This window comes from Rhinolophus sinicus, linkage group LG01, assembly GCF_036562045.2.
Source record: "Rhinolophus sinicus isolate RSC01 linkage group LG01, ASM3656204v1, whole genome shotgun sequence".
Classification (NCBI taxonomy): Eukaryota; Metazoa; Chordata; class Mammalia; order Chiroptera; family Rhinolophidae; genus Rhinolophus; species Rhinolophus sinicus.
The window spans coordinates 72,448,130-72,462,456 of NC_133751.1; the positions used below are offsets into that span (position 1 = coordinate 72,448,130).

General features: G+C 34.6%; 1 protein-coding gene across 6 annotated transcripts in view; it reads right to left on the reverse strand.

Annotated features, from left to right (window-relative positions):
- Window positions 1-14,327, reverse strand: part of DZIP3 (DAZ interacting zinc finger protein 3) — a 97,264-nt gene that overhangs the window by 37,355 nt on the left and 45,582 nt on the right. For 4 of the 6 annotated variants that reach the window (XM_074332225.1, XM_074332249.1, XM_074332226.1 and 1 more), the window contains 4 exons: window positions 6,043-6,119; window positions 3,767-4,384; window positions 1,615-1,647; window positions 372-541 (listed from right to left, as the gene is read on the reverse strand). In XM_074332225.1, the coding sequence (XP_074188326.1) occupies window positions 372-541; window positions 1,615-1,647; window positions 3,767-4,384; window positions 6,043-6,119 (898 nt within the window). The remainder of the gene's footprint in view (window positions 1-371; window positions 542-1,614; window positions 1,648-3,766; window positions 4,385-6,042; window positions 6,120-14,327) is intronic. The other 2 variants (XM_074332238.1, XM_074332244.1) reach the window with 2 other exon arrangements.

The following is a 14,327-nucleotide window of genomic DNA, read 5'->3' on the forward strand; positions in this document are numbered from 1 at the left end:
TGATTTTAATTCTACCTTTGCATAAATGGTATTAAAATATCCCTGTTTTTACCTCCCTTCTGTCTCCTTCTATTCCGCGCTATGCTTTCTTCTACTTTCTATTAACCTCCCACATCCACTTCCATCAATCAGAATAAACAAACATGTTAAAAAGTCTAGCATAGTGCCTGACACATAATAAATGTTGGCAAAAGATATCGCTAAGGCTGGAAAAATTATGGAAGGAAGTCCTGGGGAAAAACCACTCCAATTCAAGCTTTATGTGAACACTATGATAAATAGTGTTCTGGGATCCTTTAAGTATAGCACATACAACAGACTAAGGGCCCTGATTATGTTCTTCTAATTCAAATATTAATGAGAGCTTATACTTCCTGGAGATCTTTAGTAGATTCTGTTGAAGATTCACTGGGTATTGATGTCCCATCTTTATTCACGTCTGCTAACTGTATTTCAGTGTTTGATTTCACATTTATATTGTACTCCATGAGAGGTGGACTTAGTTCTTCTTCCTCATTCTGCAATTCTTCTATTTCAATACCTAAATATTGAAAACAAAACACTCAAAATCTGGTGCATGTAATTTTAGCTTCTTATCACTATTATAAATATATTTACCTCCCAAAACACCATTCCAGAAGTAGAAATAGAAGACATCTTACTATGTTCAATTACTAGATGAAAATGAAATGTGCATTTATCAATGACCAAATAATAGGTATATATATTCTAGCCTGGAACCAATCAGTATGAACCCAAATGCTAAGATAGTTTTCTGTTATCTTAAGTAAACTCTACATATTAATATTCTAGATCTTGAGTTGACTCAAATACTAAGTTTTTGAGTATCCTGGCATTGACCCTATTAATATACTGCATCTAGAATTATTTTAGGGCATAAATCTAAACATACCTAAGAGAAAGCTAGAAGGTCTATTTTTTCCCTTTTTCCTTCTTTTTCATAATCAAAGGTTTTGAAAGGGTGTCAATCCCTTATTATAGGACACCACACTTCTTGGACACCACACTCCTTGATATAGCCCTAGAAATTCAATCTCAAAACTTATACATTTCATCTGACTGGTCACAGATGGTCCAAATAAAATGCACAGTGTCATTAAGTATCATTTTACTCCAAACAAAACCCATGGTGTTGTTTTCTTCAACAAATTTTAATTGCACAATATGAATTACATTTAAAACAAAAGCACCAAAATGGAAATTTAAATTAGCAACTCGCCACCCGGCAAATAAGTATATAGCTTTCACAATTGATAGCTAACCAGATAAAAGCTACATAAGCTAAATAGTAGCATATATGAGCAGGTGGAGCAAGCAGGTAGGACTTTTTGCCTGTTGAAGTATCCTGTGTGCTAAAAAGTTAAAACACCACACTTGGGTAAACCCTGGGGCACATGCACTGAGACTAAGGCAGAGTAAAAAGGCTCATACTAGGTTCAGCTGACCAACAGTAATTTGACCATATGATTTTCCAAGCTCATAACAATTGCAATTTATCATATAGTTTATCTGACCAAGTAAGACTCTTATAGGAATCCCTTAGCTATCCCAAACTGAAAGGTCACTTAGGCATTTTGTTTCTAACATACTTACGTTGACTGCCGGTTATTGACTGTAGAGCAATTCCTATGATACATAAAGAAAACATTTAGATGTGTAATTGAAAATGCAACCAACAAATATCTGACTGGGACTAGCCAAGAAAAACCAGATTTTTATACTGCACCATGTAATTTTATAACTAACTGTAAAAATAATCAGCTTCACTCATGAATCCAGTATAAATAGGCATGATCTTTAGATTTTAACATAAAGGTTATAAACCCATGATTAGACAAAGAAAAGTAAACCTATTTTTGATTATTCTTAACAGATAATGCCTGGAATATAAGCACTTTAAACCAAGCAGTGAATTCCTATGATTTATAAAGTCTAAGGACCTGAAGTATTTAACAGCCAATTATGAACTTCCATTGAAAGTTTGAGCCTTTTTTAGAAATATGAATTATCCTGATCAGCACTCCCTTCTCCTTGCCCAGGAATATCATATCAGGCTTTAGAGATTCAATGGTGAAAAAAAAAAGATAACCTTTATAGAGATTTAGTGGGGGCTTGGGTATTAGTCAAATAATCAGATACACAAATGAAAACTGCAACTGTAATAACTACTGGAAAGAGATACAAAATGCTAGAAAAGCCTCTATTGACGGGACTTGACCAGTGAGCTCTTCAGACTACCTGAGTGAGAACTGCTTGAAATGCCTTGAATTTATTTAGTGCTCAAAGCACTTTCCCAAATACTACATTTATTCTCACAAGTTTTTGTTATTTAAAATCTTAATAGAGTGAATGTGAAAAAAAGCCTGTAATTTATAAGTCAAGGGTTCATGCCTGACTTTATTTTATCAAACTCGGCATTCTCTTCTTTTATGCTCAAAGAAAACTCTTAAATGTTAAGCAGGAAAACACAGTGGTATCACAGAGCCTTAGTAAAATGAATGGGATATGGGCCTAGCAATCATCGCTGAAGAAAATATGGACCAGTTCAACTATTACTAGAAACTTGGGACATTGTACGTTTAAAGAGCATCAGTGTGGTCATCAGTTGCTCACTAAGTAGGACGACTACTAGTAGTAACTTGGGATCAGGAAAAGTCAACCAGAACAGCACAACAAGGGTTTCAGTGATGCTGACATGCCTTCAGCTCCACTTTCCACAATGACAGCTGAGAAACTATCCTGGAATGTGGGAGAGAAGGTCTGAAGTCTTTTCCATATCATCAATCCAGTGCCTGGGAATGGCCACTGCTCACTTTAGATACTTGCAAAAATGCTTTCTAATTTTTAAAATCACCCATGGCCGCTGGATAGCTGCCGAACATTTAAACATCAAGATTCTGCGACAAGGAAGAGAAACATACACTCATGGTATCTAAAGGGGTATCCTTGAAACACAGTACCAGCATTTCATGGTTTTAGGTATCCTTAATTTTACAGAAGTGATAAACTCCTCTACTTAAAAATCTTCAACAATTCTTTTCTGAAAATACAAACTCAACATGGTAAGAGAAATCTTCTTGAATGTATTCTCTCTATCAATGCTCCCTTATTTTAATCTCTTTAAGGTCTACTACTTAATCTACTTTAAGGCCAAACATTTTAGTTCCCTGCATTGTATTTTTGTTTCTATACCTTTGTTCTTGTTTCCTTCTGAATCATTCTTCTCCATCTTCTTCACTTGGCTAACTTCTACACGTGATTTAGGAATTCCTTAAATATTATATACTCCAGAAAGTTTGTTTTGGATTCTCCTAGGCTAGGATTGGCCACGGTATTCTGGAACATCTCTAGCACTACTGTGTTATAAGACCTAGCCAGACAATCAGCTCTAATGCGTCTTTTGGAGCAAACATCAATATAAGACCAGTATTATATTATATTATATTATATTATATTATATTATATTATATTATATTATATTATATTATATTAAAGACCCGGTCTTATATTAGAGGTAAAATAAGACCGGGTCTTATATTAATGTTTGCTCCAAAAGACGCATTAGAGTTGATGGTCCGACTAGTTCTTATTTTCGGGGAAACGCAGTATAATTTCTATTAGCTTATTGACGAGCCTATTCTTCTAAGAATGTGAGCTCTTCGAGTCTCCTGCCTTAGCACTGTGTCTGGCACATAGCAGACACTCAGTGAAGGTTTACTGGCTTAAGTAAATAATTATTTTGTACCTTGTTGATAGCAGGATAACATCCTCTGGATGATTTCTGGTACTGGTATGCCTAGGTAGATAGACAGCTGATGGTAATCAAGGGAGATATTCTCAATGGGATTCTCCTTCACTTTGTCAATATCCTCTTGCTTCATACCAAGGCGCAGAAGAGTATCTGAAACTTTTTTCCAAATTGAATTGAATTGTGATTCAGTGAGACCATTCATCAAAATCTCACTAAGGAGGATATCCCTGTATTTGCACAGCCTCAGGATGTCAGCAGATTTAGAGAGATCAGAAGATGGTGGTTCCATATTCCAGCCTTTTTTGGGTGCAGGGAATACATTCAAATGTTTTATGAGAGCTAATAGGAGGTATAAGTCAAACTGTTTGGACTGTGGTAGCTCCTTGTTTGGGGGATAAAGCAGATGCCATGCTCCACCCAAAGGGTGATTAGTCCAAAGATGGTTGTAGTAGGGTTCCAGAACATTCTTGTGAATAAGAAGCTCTTTTTTCAAAAGAGGGGGTGGCAGAGCCTCATCAAATATTTGCCGGACAATGTCAGTACCAGAAATAATAATTATATGAAGCAGATGATAGAAATAATTATAATCAAGTTTGAAGACAGGCATTTCATCTGAAAATGAATTTTGAGAAGTCAAAACATTCCACATTAATGCCCTTCTTCTATATGGTCTCCCATATTACATCCTAAGCTCCTGTAGGGACTGCCCCAAAAGAATAAAGTACAGTAAAGTGCTTTGTCACAACCAGTGCTAAATAAGAATGCTGCTATCTGTCTAGCTGTCAAAAAATCCAAACAAAAACAATATGTTCACAAGCAAAAGTAATCACAAAGACTAATCACCACAGAAGCCTTTCAACCCAGGGTTTTGTTCAAGCAAATGAGCTTTGGCAACCAAATGGCACAAATGTTTTAGGCCTTCAATTCTGAAGATTGTTAAGAATGGTAACTACCAGTGTTTAATTATACTTTACTTAGGCAATTATATTTTATCTTAATCAGCACTACTCAACAGAACTTTCTGTGATGAAAATGTTTTAGATTTGCACTGTTCGCTAGCCATTGAACATTGGAAATGCTGTGTGTCTGACAAAGGAACTGAGTTTGAAATTTTATCTAATTTTGATTTAAATTTAAATAGCCACATATTACTAGTGGCTACCATAATAGACAACACAGAGCTATATCGAGGAACATAAAGTGATCTAACGCCTTGCTACACAGTGTAGGCCATGGACCAGCAGCATGAGACCCCACACGGGAGCCTGTAAGAAAAGAAGAATCACAGACCCTACCCCGGAGCTACTGAATTAGTGTCTACATTTTAACAAAATCACCAGATGATTTAAATACATATAAAAGTTTGAGACACTCTTATCTAATGAACCTCATGTCTTACCCTCTTGAAAAATAAATTAATGATTTAAGTGGCTATTTCATCATGAAATGGAATAGGCATGGGACTGAACTGTTGGTATTTTTCTGGTTTAGTAGCACTGCCAAAGGAGGGAAGTAGACTGAGATATATTAGAAACTAGTAAGAGCGTGGTATATGATGGCATATTTATTGTATGAATATAAAAATATGTGTTAATCATAAAGTGCAGCTTTATTATTTTATCCTTCATGAGTCTGTGTTTCAAGATAATTTTAAATTAATAGTCTTGCTTAATATACTTGACATACACTGTGGAGGCAAGCAAGATTACAAAGCAAATGACAGGGAGTTTTCCCTGGGTTGCCAAATAAGGAGCTGGCTGGGATCAGGGACATCCATTCACTCCAGCAATAAGGACTGCCACCAAACTATTCTTCCATAGGACCAGAAGCCCTTACGGTTTCCAAATGCTGAGCAGCTGGCATTTACTAGCACACTCCTAAACAGCTGGCACCTATGTTTAGACTACTTTGTCTTGAGCCCTAAATGTTCATTCCTCCCATTTTGCTCTATTAACAGGGAATGCAAGAAAGCGACGAGTGACTGGCAGGGAATATCCGCTCTAGCCCGACCTCATTGTGAAGTCACAGCTATGCAATAGACCTAGCAAATCTCTCTCTACATGATGCCAAGGTAATGTGAGATCCATTCTCTGCTGATCTTTCTGTCCATGAGTTCCAGCCTATACCAAGTGATGCTTGCTAGTATAACCCTAAGCCCAGTGAATGAAAAACACAAATAAACACATGGTTGTTAATGGCATGACCCTTTATAGTGTAAGTCAAACATTTTAACACACTTTTCAATAGCAGATATAAATATAAAATAATACCTTTTGTACTAAATTTTAAACTGATCTTCGGTCTTATATCAGTATCAGTTATTTTCAGAGACATCAATTTTTTATAACTGCAAGTGGAAAAAAATTGTTACAGTCAATACCAAAGTCAGTCAAAATTTCTGGTATCAGCATGGCTAAATAAGTGTGCATTTTCTTTTCCTCCTCCCTCTGGAAATAATTTAAAAGCAAAAGAGAAAAATGAATGAACAAACAAAACACAGCAATGATGACAATTCCACACTGTCATTTTCATTGGAATTAAGAGGCAAGTAGAATTGCTAGAATTCGTACAAAAAAACACAAAACAAAACAAAAAACCCCACACACAACTAGCTTATTTGCAAGCAGCAAAAAAGAAATCTCTGTATGGTAAAATAAATAAATAAACAAACAAACAAACAAACAAACAAACAAACAGCAAAATCAGAACTTCTCCCAGGGCGTTCCCCCACCACAGAACCTTCTTTCTATAGCTATTCCAAAAAAAAAAATGCAACTAATATAATGACAAGTGATTTTAAAAAAGAGAGAAAGAAAGAAACTGGCATAACATCAATACAAGTAATTAGAAAGCTATTCAGGGACTAAGTAGCAAAATTTGCTAAATACACTAAACAATAGGTGAATGTTACCATAAACTTGCTGCTAGAAAAAACTTGCTGCTTGGATTTGAAATGAACTCTCCCACACAAAACAAAACAAAATAAAACAAAAAATTGGACAAAAACACTGGAATGTAAGTTTAATGAGGACAGATTTTTTGCTGATTGTTATTTAACGGATTTTATCTCCAGTGCCACCATAACACTGTCAACCCCATTGGAAACATTTTAAACGCTAACAATATGAAGTATTAGCAAGGATACTGAATAAAAGGAATTCTTCTATACTGTTGGTGGGAGTGTAAACTGGTAAAATCACTGTGGAAAACAGTTCAACAAAATCTAATAAAGCTGAAGATATGCATAGGTGGCCTAGTCATTCTACTCCTAGGTATATATTCTGGAAAATTTTCTGTACATAAACCCCTGCAGATATGTACAAGGATGTTCATCATAGTACTGTTGTTACAGCCTAAATTTGGAATTAACCCACATATCTACCAAAAGTAGAATAATTAAAGTAGTACAGTCATACAATAAAATTATAGCAATGAAATGAAAAACAATAGTAAACATAACTTTTTAAATGTATATAAAGTTCAAAACAAAAAAATGAAACTATAATTACAAGTAACAATATATTATGGGATTTATAAAACATGCAGAAGTAAAACATTACAATAATAGCACAAAAGATGGGAAGAAATGGAAATATATTACTGTACACCATATGTGATATAGTATATTATTTGAAAATAGATTTCTGCAAGTTAAAATTAGATATATCATAAGTCCTAGGGCAAACACACACACACACACACACACACACACACACACACACAAAAAAACAACCCAGAACTGATTGGGAAAATAGCAACCAGGAAGATGGTAAATTTAAATCCAACCATATCAAGAATTACTACACATTTAAATGGAATAAATACCCCAATTTAAAGACATACATTGTTAAGTTGAATATAAAAAAAGCAAGACTTATGCTGTCTATAATAAACTCTCTATTTACAAAGACATAAATTGATTGAAGTAAATGGATGCAGAAATATATACACCACAAATCTAATCAAAAGAAAACTATAATAGCTATATGAATATCAGACAAAAAAGGATTAAAATAGGGATACTATCAAGGATAATAAGGGATGTTACATAAGGATAAATGAGTCAAATCATCAAGAAAAAAAGATAATCCTACATATCTATGTAGAATCTAGTAAACAAGCTTCAAAATATACAAATAGACAAAAAAGATAAAATATTGATATCAGACTTCAACATCTCCCTCTTAGCGACTGACAGAGTAAACAGATAATCAGTATTGATATAGAATACTGAAAAAACTAATAAACCAACTTGTTGAATGTACAGAATACTCCACTAAACAAAAGTAGAACACAGATTCTTTTCAAATGCACATGAGATGTACATCAAAATAAACATTATTATGGGTCATAAAACAAATCTCCACAAATTTTAAGACTGTAATGCTAGAAAATATGTTATGTGATCACAAGGCAATTAAACTAGGATTTATATCTAGAAAGATAGTTGAAATATCCCTAATATTTCACAATTAAACAACACACACACACACACACACACACACACACACAAAGACACACACACACATCAGAAAACAATTTGAATTGAAAAATTTTAAAACAACATACATATCAAAATGTATGAAGAAACACAGCAAAAGTAGTCCTTAAAGGGAAATCAGCTGGTAAAGAAGGAAGGTCTCAGATCAATCATGAAACTTTAATCTTAAAAAATAGAAATAAGAAGAGCAAACTGAACCCAAAGCAAGCAGAAACAAACACATAACAAAGGTTAAGAACAGAAATCAATAAAGTAAAAACAGAAAAATAATAGAGAAAATCAATGAAATAAAAAACTAATTCTTTAAAAAAGGCAACAAAATTATTAAACCTCTAAATGATCAAGAAAAAAAGACAAAAGACATAAATTGCCAACATCAGGAATGAAAAAAGTGACATCACTACAGAATCTACAGACATTAAAGGTATCATATGGAATATTATGAATAACTTTATGCCAATAAATATAACTTGGATGAAACTGACAAATTCCTTGAAAAATACAAACCACTAAAGCTCAAGACAAAAATCATATTAATAGCCATATATACAGAGGGTGCCAAAAAAATGTAACACATTTTAAGAATGGAAAAAACTGTATTAAAATGAAGCTGATGTTAACAACTTTGAGCACCTCTTGTAATTGCAGAACTCAAATGTGACTTGTATTCATCTTTTGTTATCAGTATATATTGAATATTACAATTTTAATACAGTGTTTTCATTTCTTAAAATGTGTATATAGTCTTTGGAGCCTTCTGCATTTTAAAGAAATTCAATTAGTACTTTTTAATTAGTACTTAAACCCACAACAAAAATTCTAGTTCCAAATGGCTTCTCTGATGAATGTTTAAAACATTTATAAAAGAGACAGGACCAATTCTCAGCAACTCTTTGACCAAACAGAAGTAGAAACATTTTCAAACTCATTTTAGGAGGCCAGCATTACCCTGATACGAAACCCAGAGAAAGACAGTACAAAAAGAAAACCGCGAATCAATTTCCCTTAGGAACATAGGGCAGAAATCTTTTAAACATGTTAGAAAATTGAATCCAGTGATAAAGATTCTCTCCTTGACCAAACTCTAGTCAGGCTCCTCTGAGCTCTTTTTCAGCTAGGCCCCACCCTTGTTCATGCCATCAAGCGCTCAAATTTAGCAAGAATCACCCAAGCCAGCAACCTCATCTAATAGCAGAGGACAGCCAACAGCCTATCCGATTGCGAAGTGCAGCCTGTAGCCCTACCTGATCTCAGAGCACAGCCTGAGATCCCATTTGACCAGGAAGCCTGGCTTGTGCCCCACCTGAATATGAAAGCTAGCAGTGGTATCATCGGTCAGGGAGTACAGCCTGAGGCCCCATTTGACCAGAAGCAATTGCGGACTATGGCCTGTAGCCCTGCCCAATCACAGAATCCAATCAGTGCCAATGCTCTGTTAAGGATCAAAGTCTGTGGACCTGCCTCACCAGAGGTGATTGCAGAGCATAACTGGTGGCCCTACCTGTGGAACATAGCCACCAGCCCCACCTGACCATGGTGCCCACCCAGCAACCCCTTGAACATGGAGCCCAGCCAAAGCCTCATCCAACCATAAAGCCCAGCCAGTAGGACCCCACCCTCATCCAACCATAAAGCCTAGCCAGTAGGACCCCACAGAGCACAGCCTGTGGCTTCACATAACTAAAGAATGCAATAGGAAGTTCCACCTGTCTATAGACAGTACCAGCTAACTCATCCAGTACCTCAAGCTGAGCTGACTGGTGAAGGTCTTTCCCTGTCAAAACAAACCTGTAAAGTTTGCAAGAAGAGACCATACACTCAAATGTGCAGATACCAATGAATGGATACAAAAGTCATGAAGAACCAAGTAGCACGACACCACCAAAAGAAACTAAAAGACCTCCAATAAGTTACCCTAAAGAAATGGAGACATGAACTATCTAACAAAGAATTTAGAACAACCCTCTTAAAAAAGTTTAGTGAACTATAAGAACACACAGACAACTAAATGAAATTGGGAAAACAATGCATGAACAAAATAAGAAGTTCAACAAAGAAATAGAAATCATTAAAAACAAAATCAAAAAACCCCAGAAATCCTAGTGCTGAAGAATCATGACTAAAATGAAGAATTCAACAGAAAGCTTTAATAATAAACTCAACCAGAACTCAAAGGCAGATCATTTGAAATTACTTAGTCAGAGGAGCAAAAAGAACAAAGAATGAAAAAGAGTGAAGAAAACTCACAGACTTATGGGACAACAACAAAAGAAACAATATATGCATACAGGAATCCCAGAAAGAGAAGAAAAAGAGAAAGGGACAGAACGGCTATTTAAAAAGAAAATCCCTTTACAAAACTAGGGGAGAGAAATGAACATCCAGATTCATGAAACTCAAAGGACTGCAAAAAAGACTACATCGAGACACATTATAATTAAACTGACAAAAGACAAAGACAGAACTTTGAAAACAGCATGAGAAAAACAGCATTACCTTTACATTGGACTTGGCAACAGTTTTTTGGATTTGACACCAAAAGCACAAGCAACAAAAGCAAAAATAAACAAGTAGGACTACATCAAACTAATGGTACACCATATGCAAAATAACCCAAAGTGGATTATAAATCTAAATGTAAAACCTGAAACTATAAAAATTGCTAGAGAAAATACAGGAGAAAATCTTTGTGATTTTTGACTTAGATAAATTTTCTTAAATAGAATACAAAAAGCATAAAACATAAAACAAATAACTGATAAATTAGACTATTAAAATTAATAATTTCTGCTTTTTGAAAGATATGTTTTACAAAATAAAAAGACAAGTCACAGACTGGCATAAAATATTTTAAAAATATATATTAGATAAAGAATTTGTATCCAAAATATATACAGATACTTTTCAACTCAAATATAAGACAAACAATCCAATGAAAACAATGAAAAATATTTAAACAGATAATCCACCAAATATATACAGGTAGCACATAAAAACATGAAAAGATATTCAACTACGTTAGTCATATAGCAAGTGCAAATTAAAACCATAATAAGATACCATTACAAATCCATTAACACGGATGAAATTTTAAAAATTGACAATACCAAGTGCTGGAGATGATGCAGAGAAACTAGAATTCTCCTATACTGCTGGAGAGAATGATAAAATGTACAGCTATTTTGCAAACAGTTTGGTAGTCTCTTATTAAATGCATACCATATAATTCAGCAATCCTGCTTCTAGGAATTTACCCAAAAGAAATAAAAGCATATGCTTCACAAAGAGTAATACATGACTACTTATAGCAGCTTTATTTATAATGGCCAAAAAACCAGAAACAACTCAAGTGTCATCAGCTGTTGAATGAATAAATAAGTTATGGTACATCTATATAATGGAAGACTACTCAGCAACAAACAAAAATGAACTACTATAACATGGATGGATCTCAAAAGCATTATACTAAGTGAAAAAAATCCAGATACAAAAGGCTTTCCTATTATTATATACAGCACAATCAAGGGAAAGCATCAGGGTGTTTTTAGGATTATCAGGACAAAAATCCTATCAGTGGTTACCAGGGTTTGGAGGTTGGGGGAGGGGAATGACTACAAAAATTGTTTTGGAGGAACCTTTTGGGATAATGGAAATATTCTGCATCTTGATCATAGTAGTAGTTACCCAACTGTTACACAAAGAAATTCATTTAAATGTGTATTTTTAAAGAGTGAATTTTAGTGTATATAAACTACAGCTTGAAAAACCTGACCTCTAAAAAACTTCAGCATCTAAAAATGCATTTATAATTAGTACATTTATAAAGAATAGTAAGGAAATGGTTTCTGCGAAGGTCAGGATAACAGCTACCTCGGGAGAAGAGAAGCTGGGGGAGAGTGGCGGCAAAATTCTATTTGTTTACTTGGGTGGGGCCACAAGAGTTTTCTCTATAATTATTTATTAAATTCTGCATTTATATATTGTGAGCTTTTGTTTATGTATGCTTTAAAAATAATAAAGCATTTTAAAGTATAAAAAAATAACCAAACATTTTGTCATTCATTCATAAAACCCCATGAAGTAGCTCTTCCACTTTTGGTAATACGATCCAGTTACCAGAGGAATCTCCCACAGAAAACAATTATAAAACTTAGGAAACTTAGAAAAAGCAACTCCCTGAAGGGACTGGAGTGTGGAAGGAACAAACCCACTCCGACGGGCGTGGTTACGCGCTCAGAGGAAAGGACTATATAAAATAAGGTTGCAAATTCATCAATATTAGAGCTTTTAGCCTGGGGCTAAGTATAGCCTGGTGGAAAACAAAGGTCTCCGTGGCTGAAGGAACTAGAAAATTGATGCCAGGTAACCATGGTTGCTGAAGAGAGGTGGGAAATTCCAGAAGGGAAAGAGTCAGAAGAGATGCCCAAATTCTTTCTAGCCCAATCTCTGGCTGACTGCTGAACCACACATATGTAGAACAGACTCAAAGCAGCACAGCTAAGGCAAAAGATCTGAATTGAGACAGGAACCACCACCCAAAAAAAGAGCTCACAGTTCATATCTAACTAAGTTAACTGCCTGTCAAAACAAAAGTAACATACCCACTGCAGAACAATGGAATGCATAACCTCTACATCTATCCTGTATTTATTCAGTACCTACTATATACCAGGTATTATGCTATGTACTGGGATTATAGTAGGAAGCAAAATAAAGTTCTTGCTCTCAGAGAGGTTATAGTTAAATGAAGATAGCCAAAAAATATAATAAAACTTAGTAAATGTTTTTGTTTTTGTTTTTTTAATTAAAGTTTATTGGGGTGACAATTGTTAGTAATTGTTAGTAATTTTAGAGAAGTAGAGGGACTACATGATAGAAACACCTAATCTAATGTAAGGAAGGCTTTCCAGAAGCTTTAACCAGGCAAAGCCAAAGGAATAGAATAATCTAGGCCAAGACCTGGGAGTAAAATGGACAGCATAATTAAGAACTAAAAGAAGCCTAGTGTAGTTGGTGCATATATAGCAAGAAAAGAGTGAGAAGAGATGATACTAGTGAGGTTAGCAGGGACAGAAATGACTTCAGAGCCAAGTTAAGAGTCTGAACTTAAGAGTAATAAGAAGCCTCTGAAAGATTTTCAAGCAGAAAGTGATATATTTCAATTTTCATTTTAGAAAAGTGCTCTTGATGGCTATGTAAACAACAGACTGGAGAAAGGTACGGCGAGGGACAGAAAGACCAGTTTAGGAGCTGTTTCAGAATTCCAAGTGAGAAATAACAACATCATTTACTTTAGTGGATGTGCAGAGGCAAAAGTAAAGAGGCATTTACAGTGTATTTAAAAAGTCAAATTGAGTGAGCTTAAAAAATGTTACAGAGCAGTGCTGGGAAGAAAGATTGTAAGTCCAGTTGCAGACATGCTGAACTATAGATCTTTTTGAAAAATAAAAGTGGAGATATTCAGCACGCAGGTAGATACATGTAGATTTTAGTAGTGAGATCGATGCTAGAATTAAAGATTTGGCTTTCATTAGTTCCTAAGGGAAACCTAATGCCTTAGATATCGGTGCAATGTCCCTGGTAGATTGAAAAATGGTAGACATTCATAGTTTAAACAGAAGAAAAGAGAACTGATGGGTTAGGAGAAATTTTTATAATGAAATTTCTAATTTCAATAGCAACACTCTACACCTCTATGAATTCCCAGCTTCTTCTGTATATTCCTCTGCAATAAAGTTTTGTCATCTAAGCAACAGGATGATTCAGATAAGCTTAGCGGCCTGAATGAGCTTTAAAAGTTAGGAAAAAGTTTTTATATCGTAACTTAATTTGAATAACTTTAACAAAAATATGTTTGGTTTTCAGGAAAAGATCATTTTCACACTTAGAGGAAAACTATTAACATAATTTCTCCTTTCCCGCTTTAGAATTTAAATGTTACAAAATGGAGCGAGAGAAAGGAAGATAAATGTCAATTAAATACAATTTTTTTTTCACAAAATACTACCTTTAAATTTAATGGTGCTCCAACAAATGACAAAAATACAGAAGAAG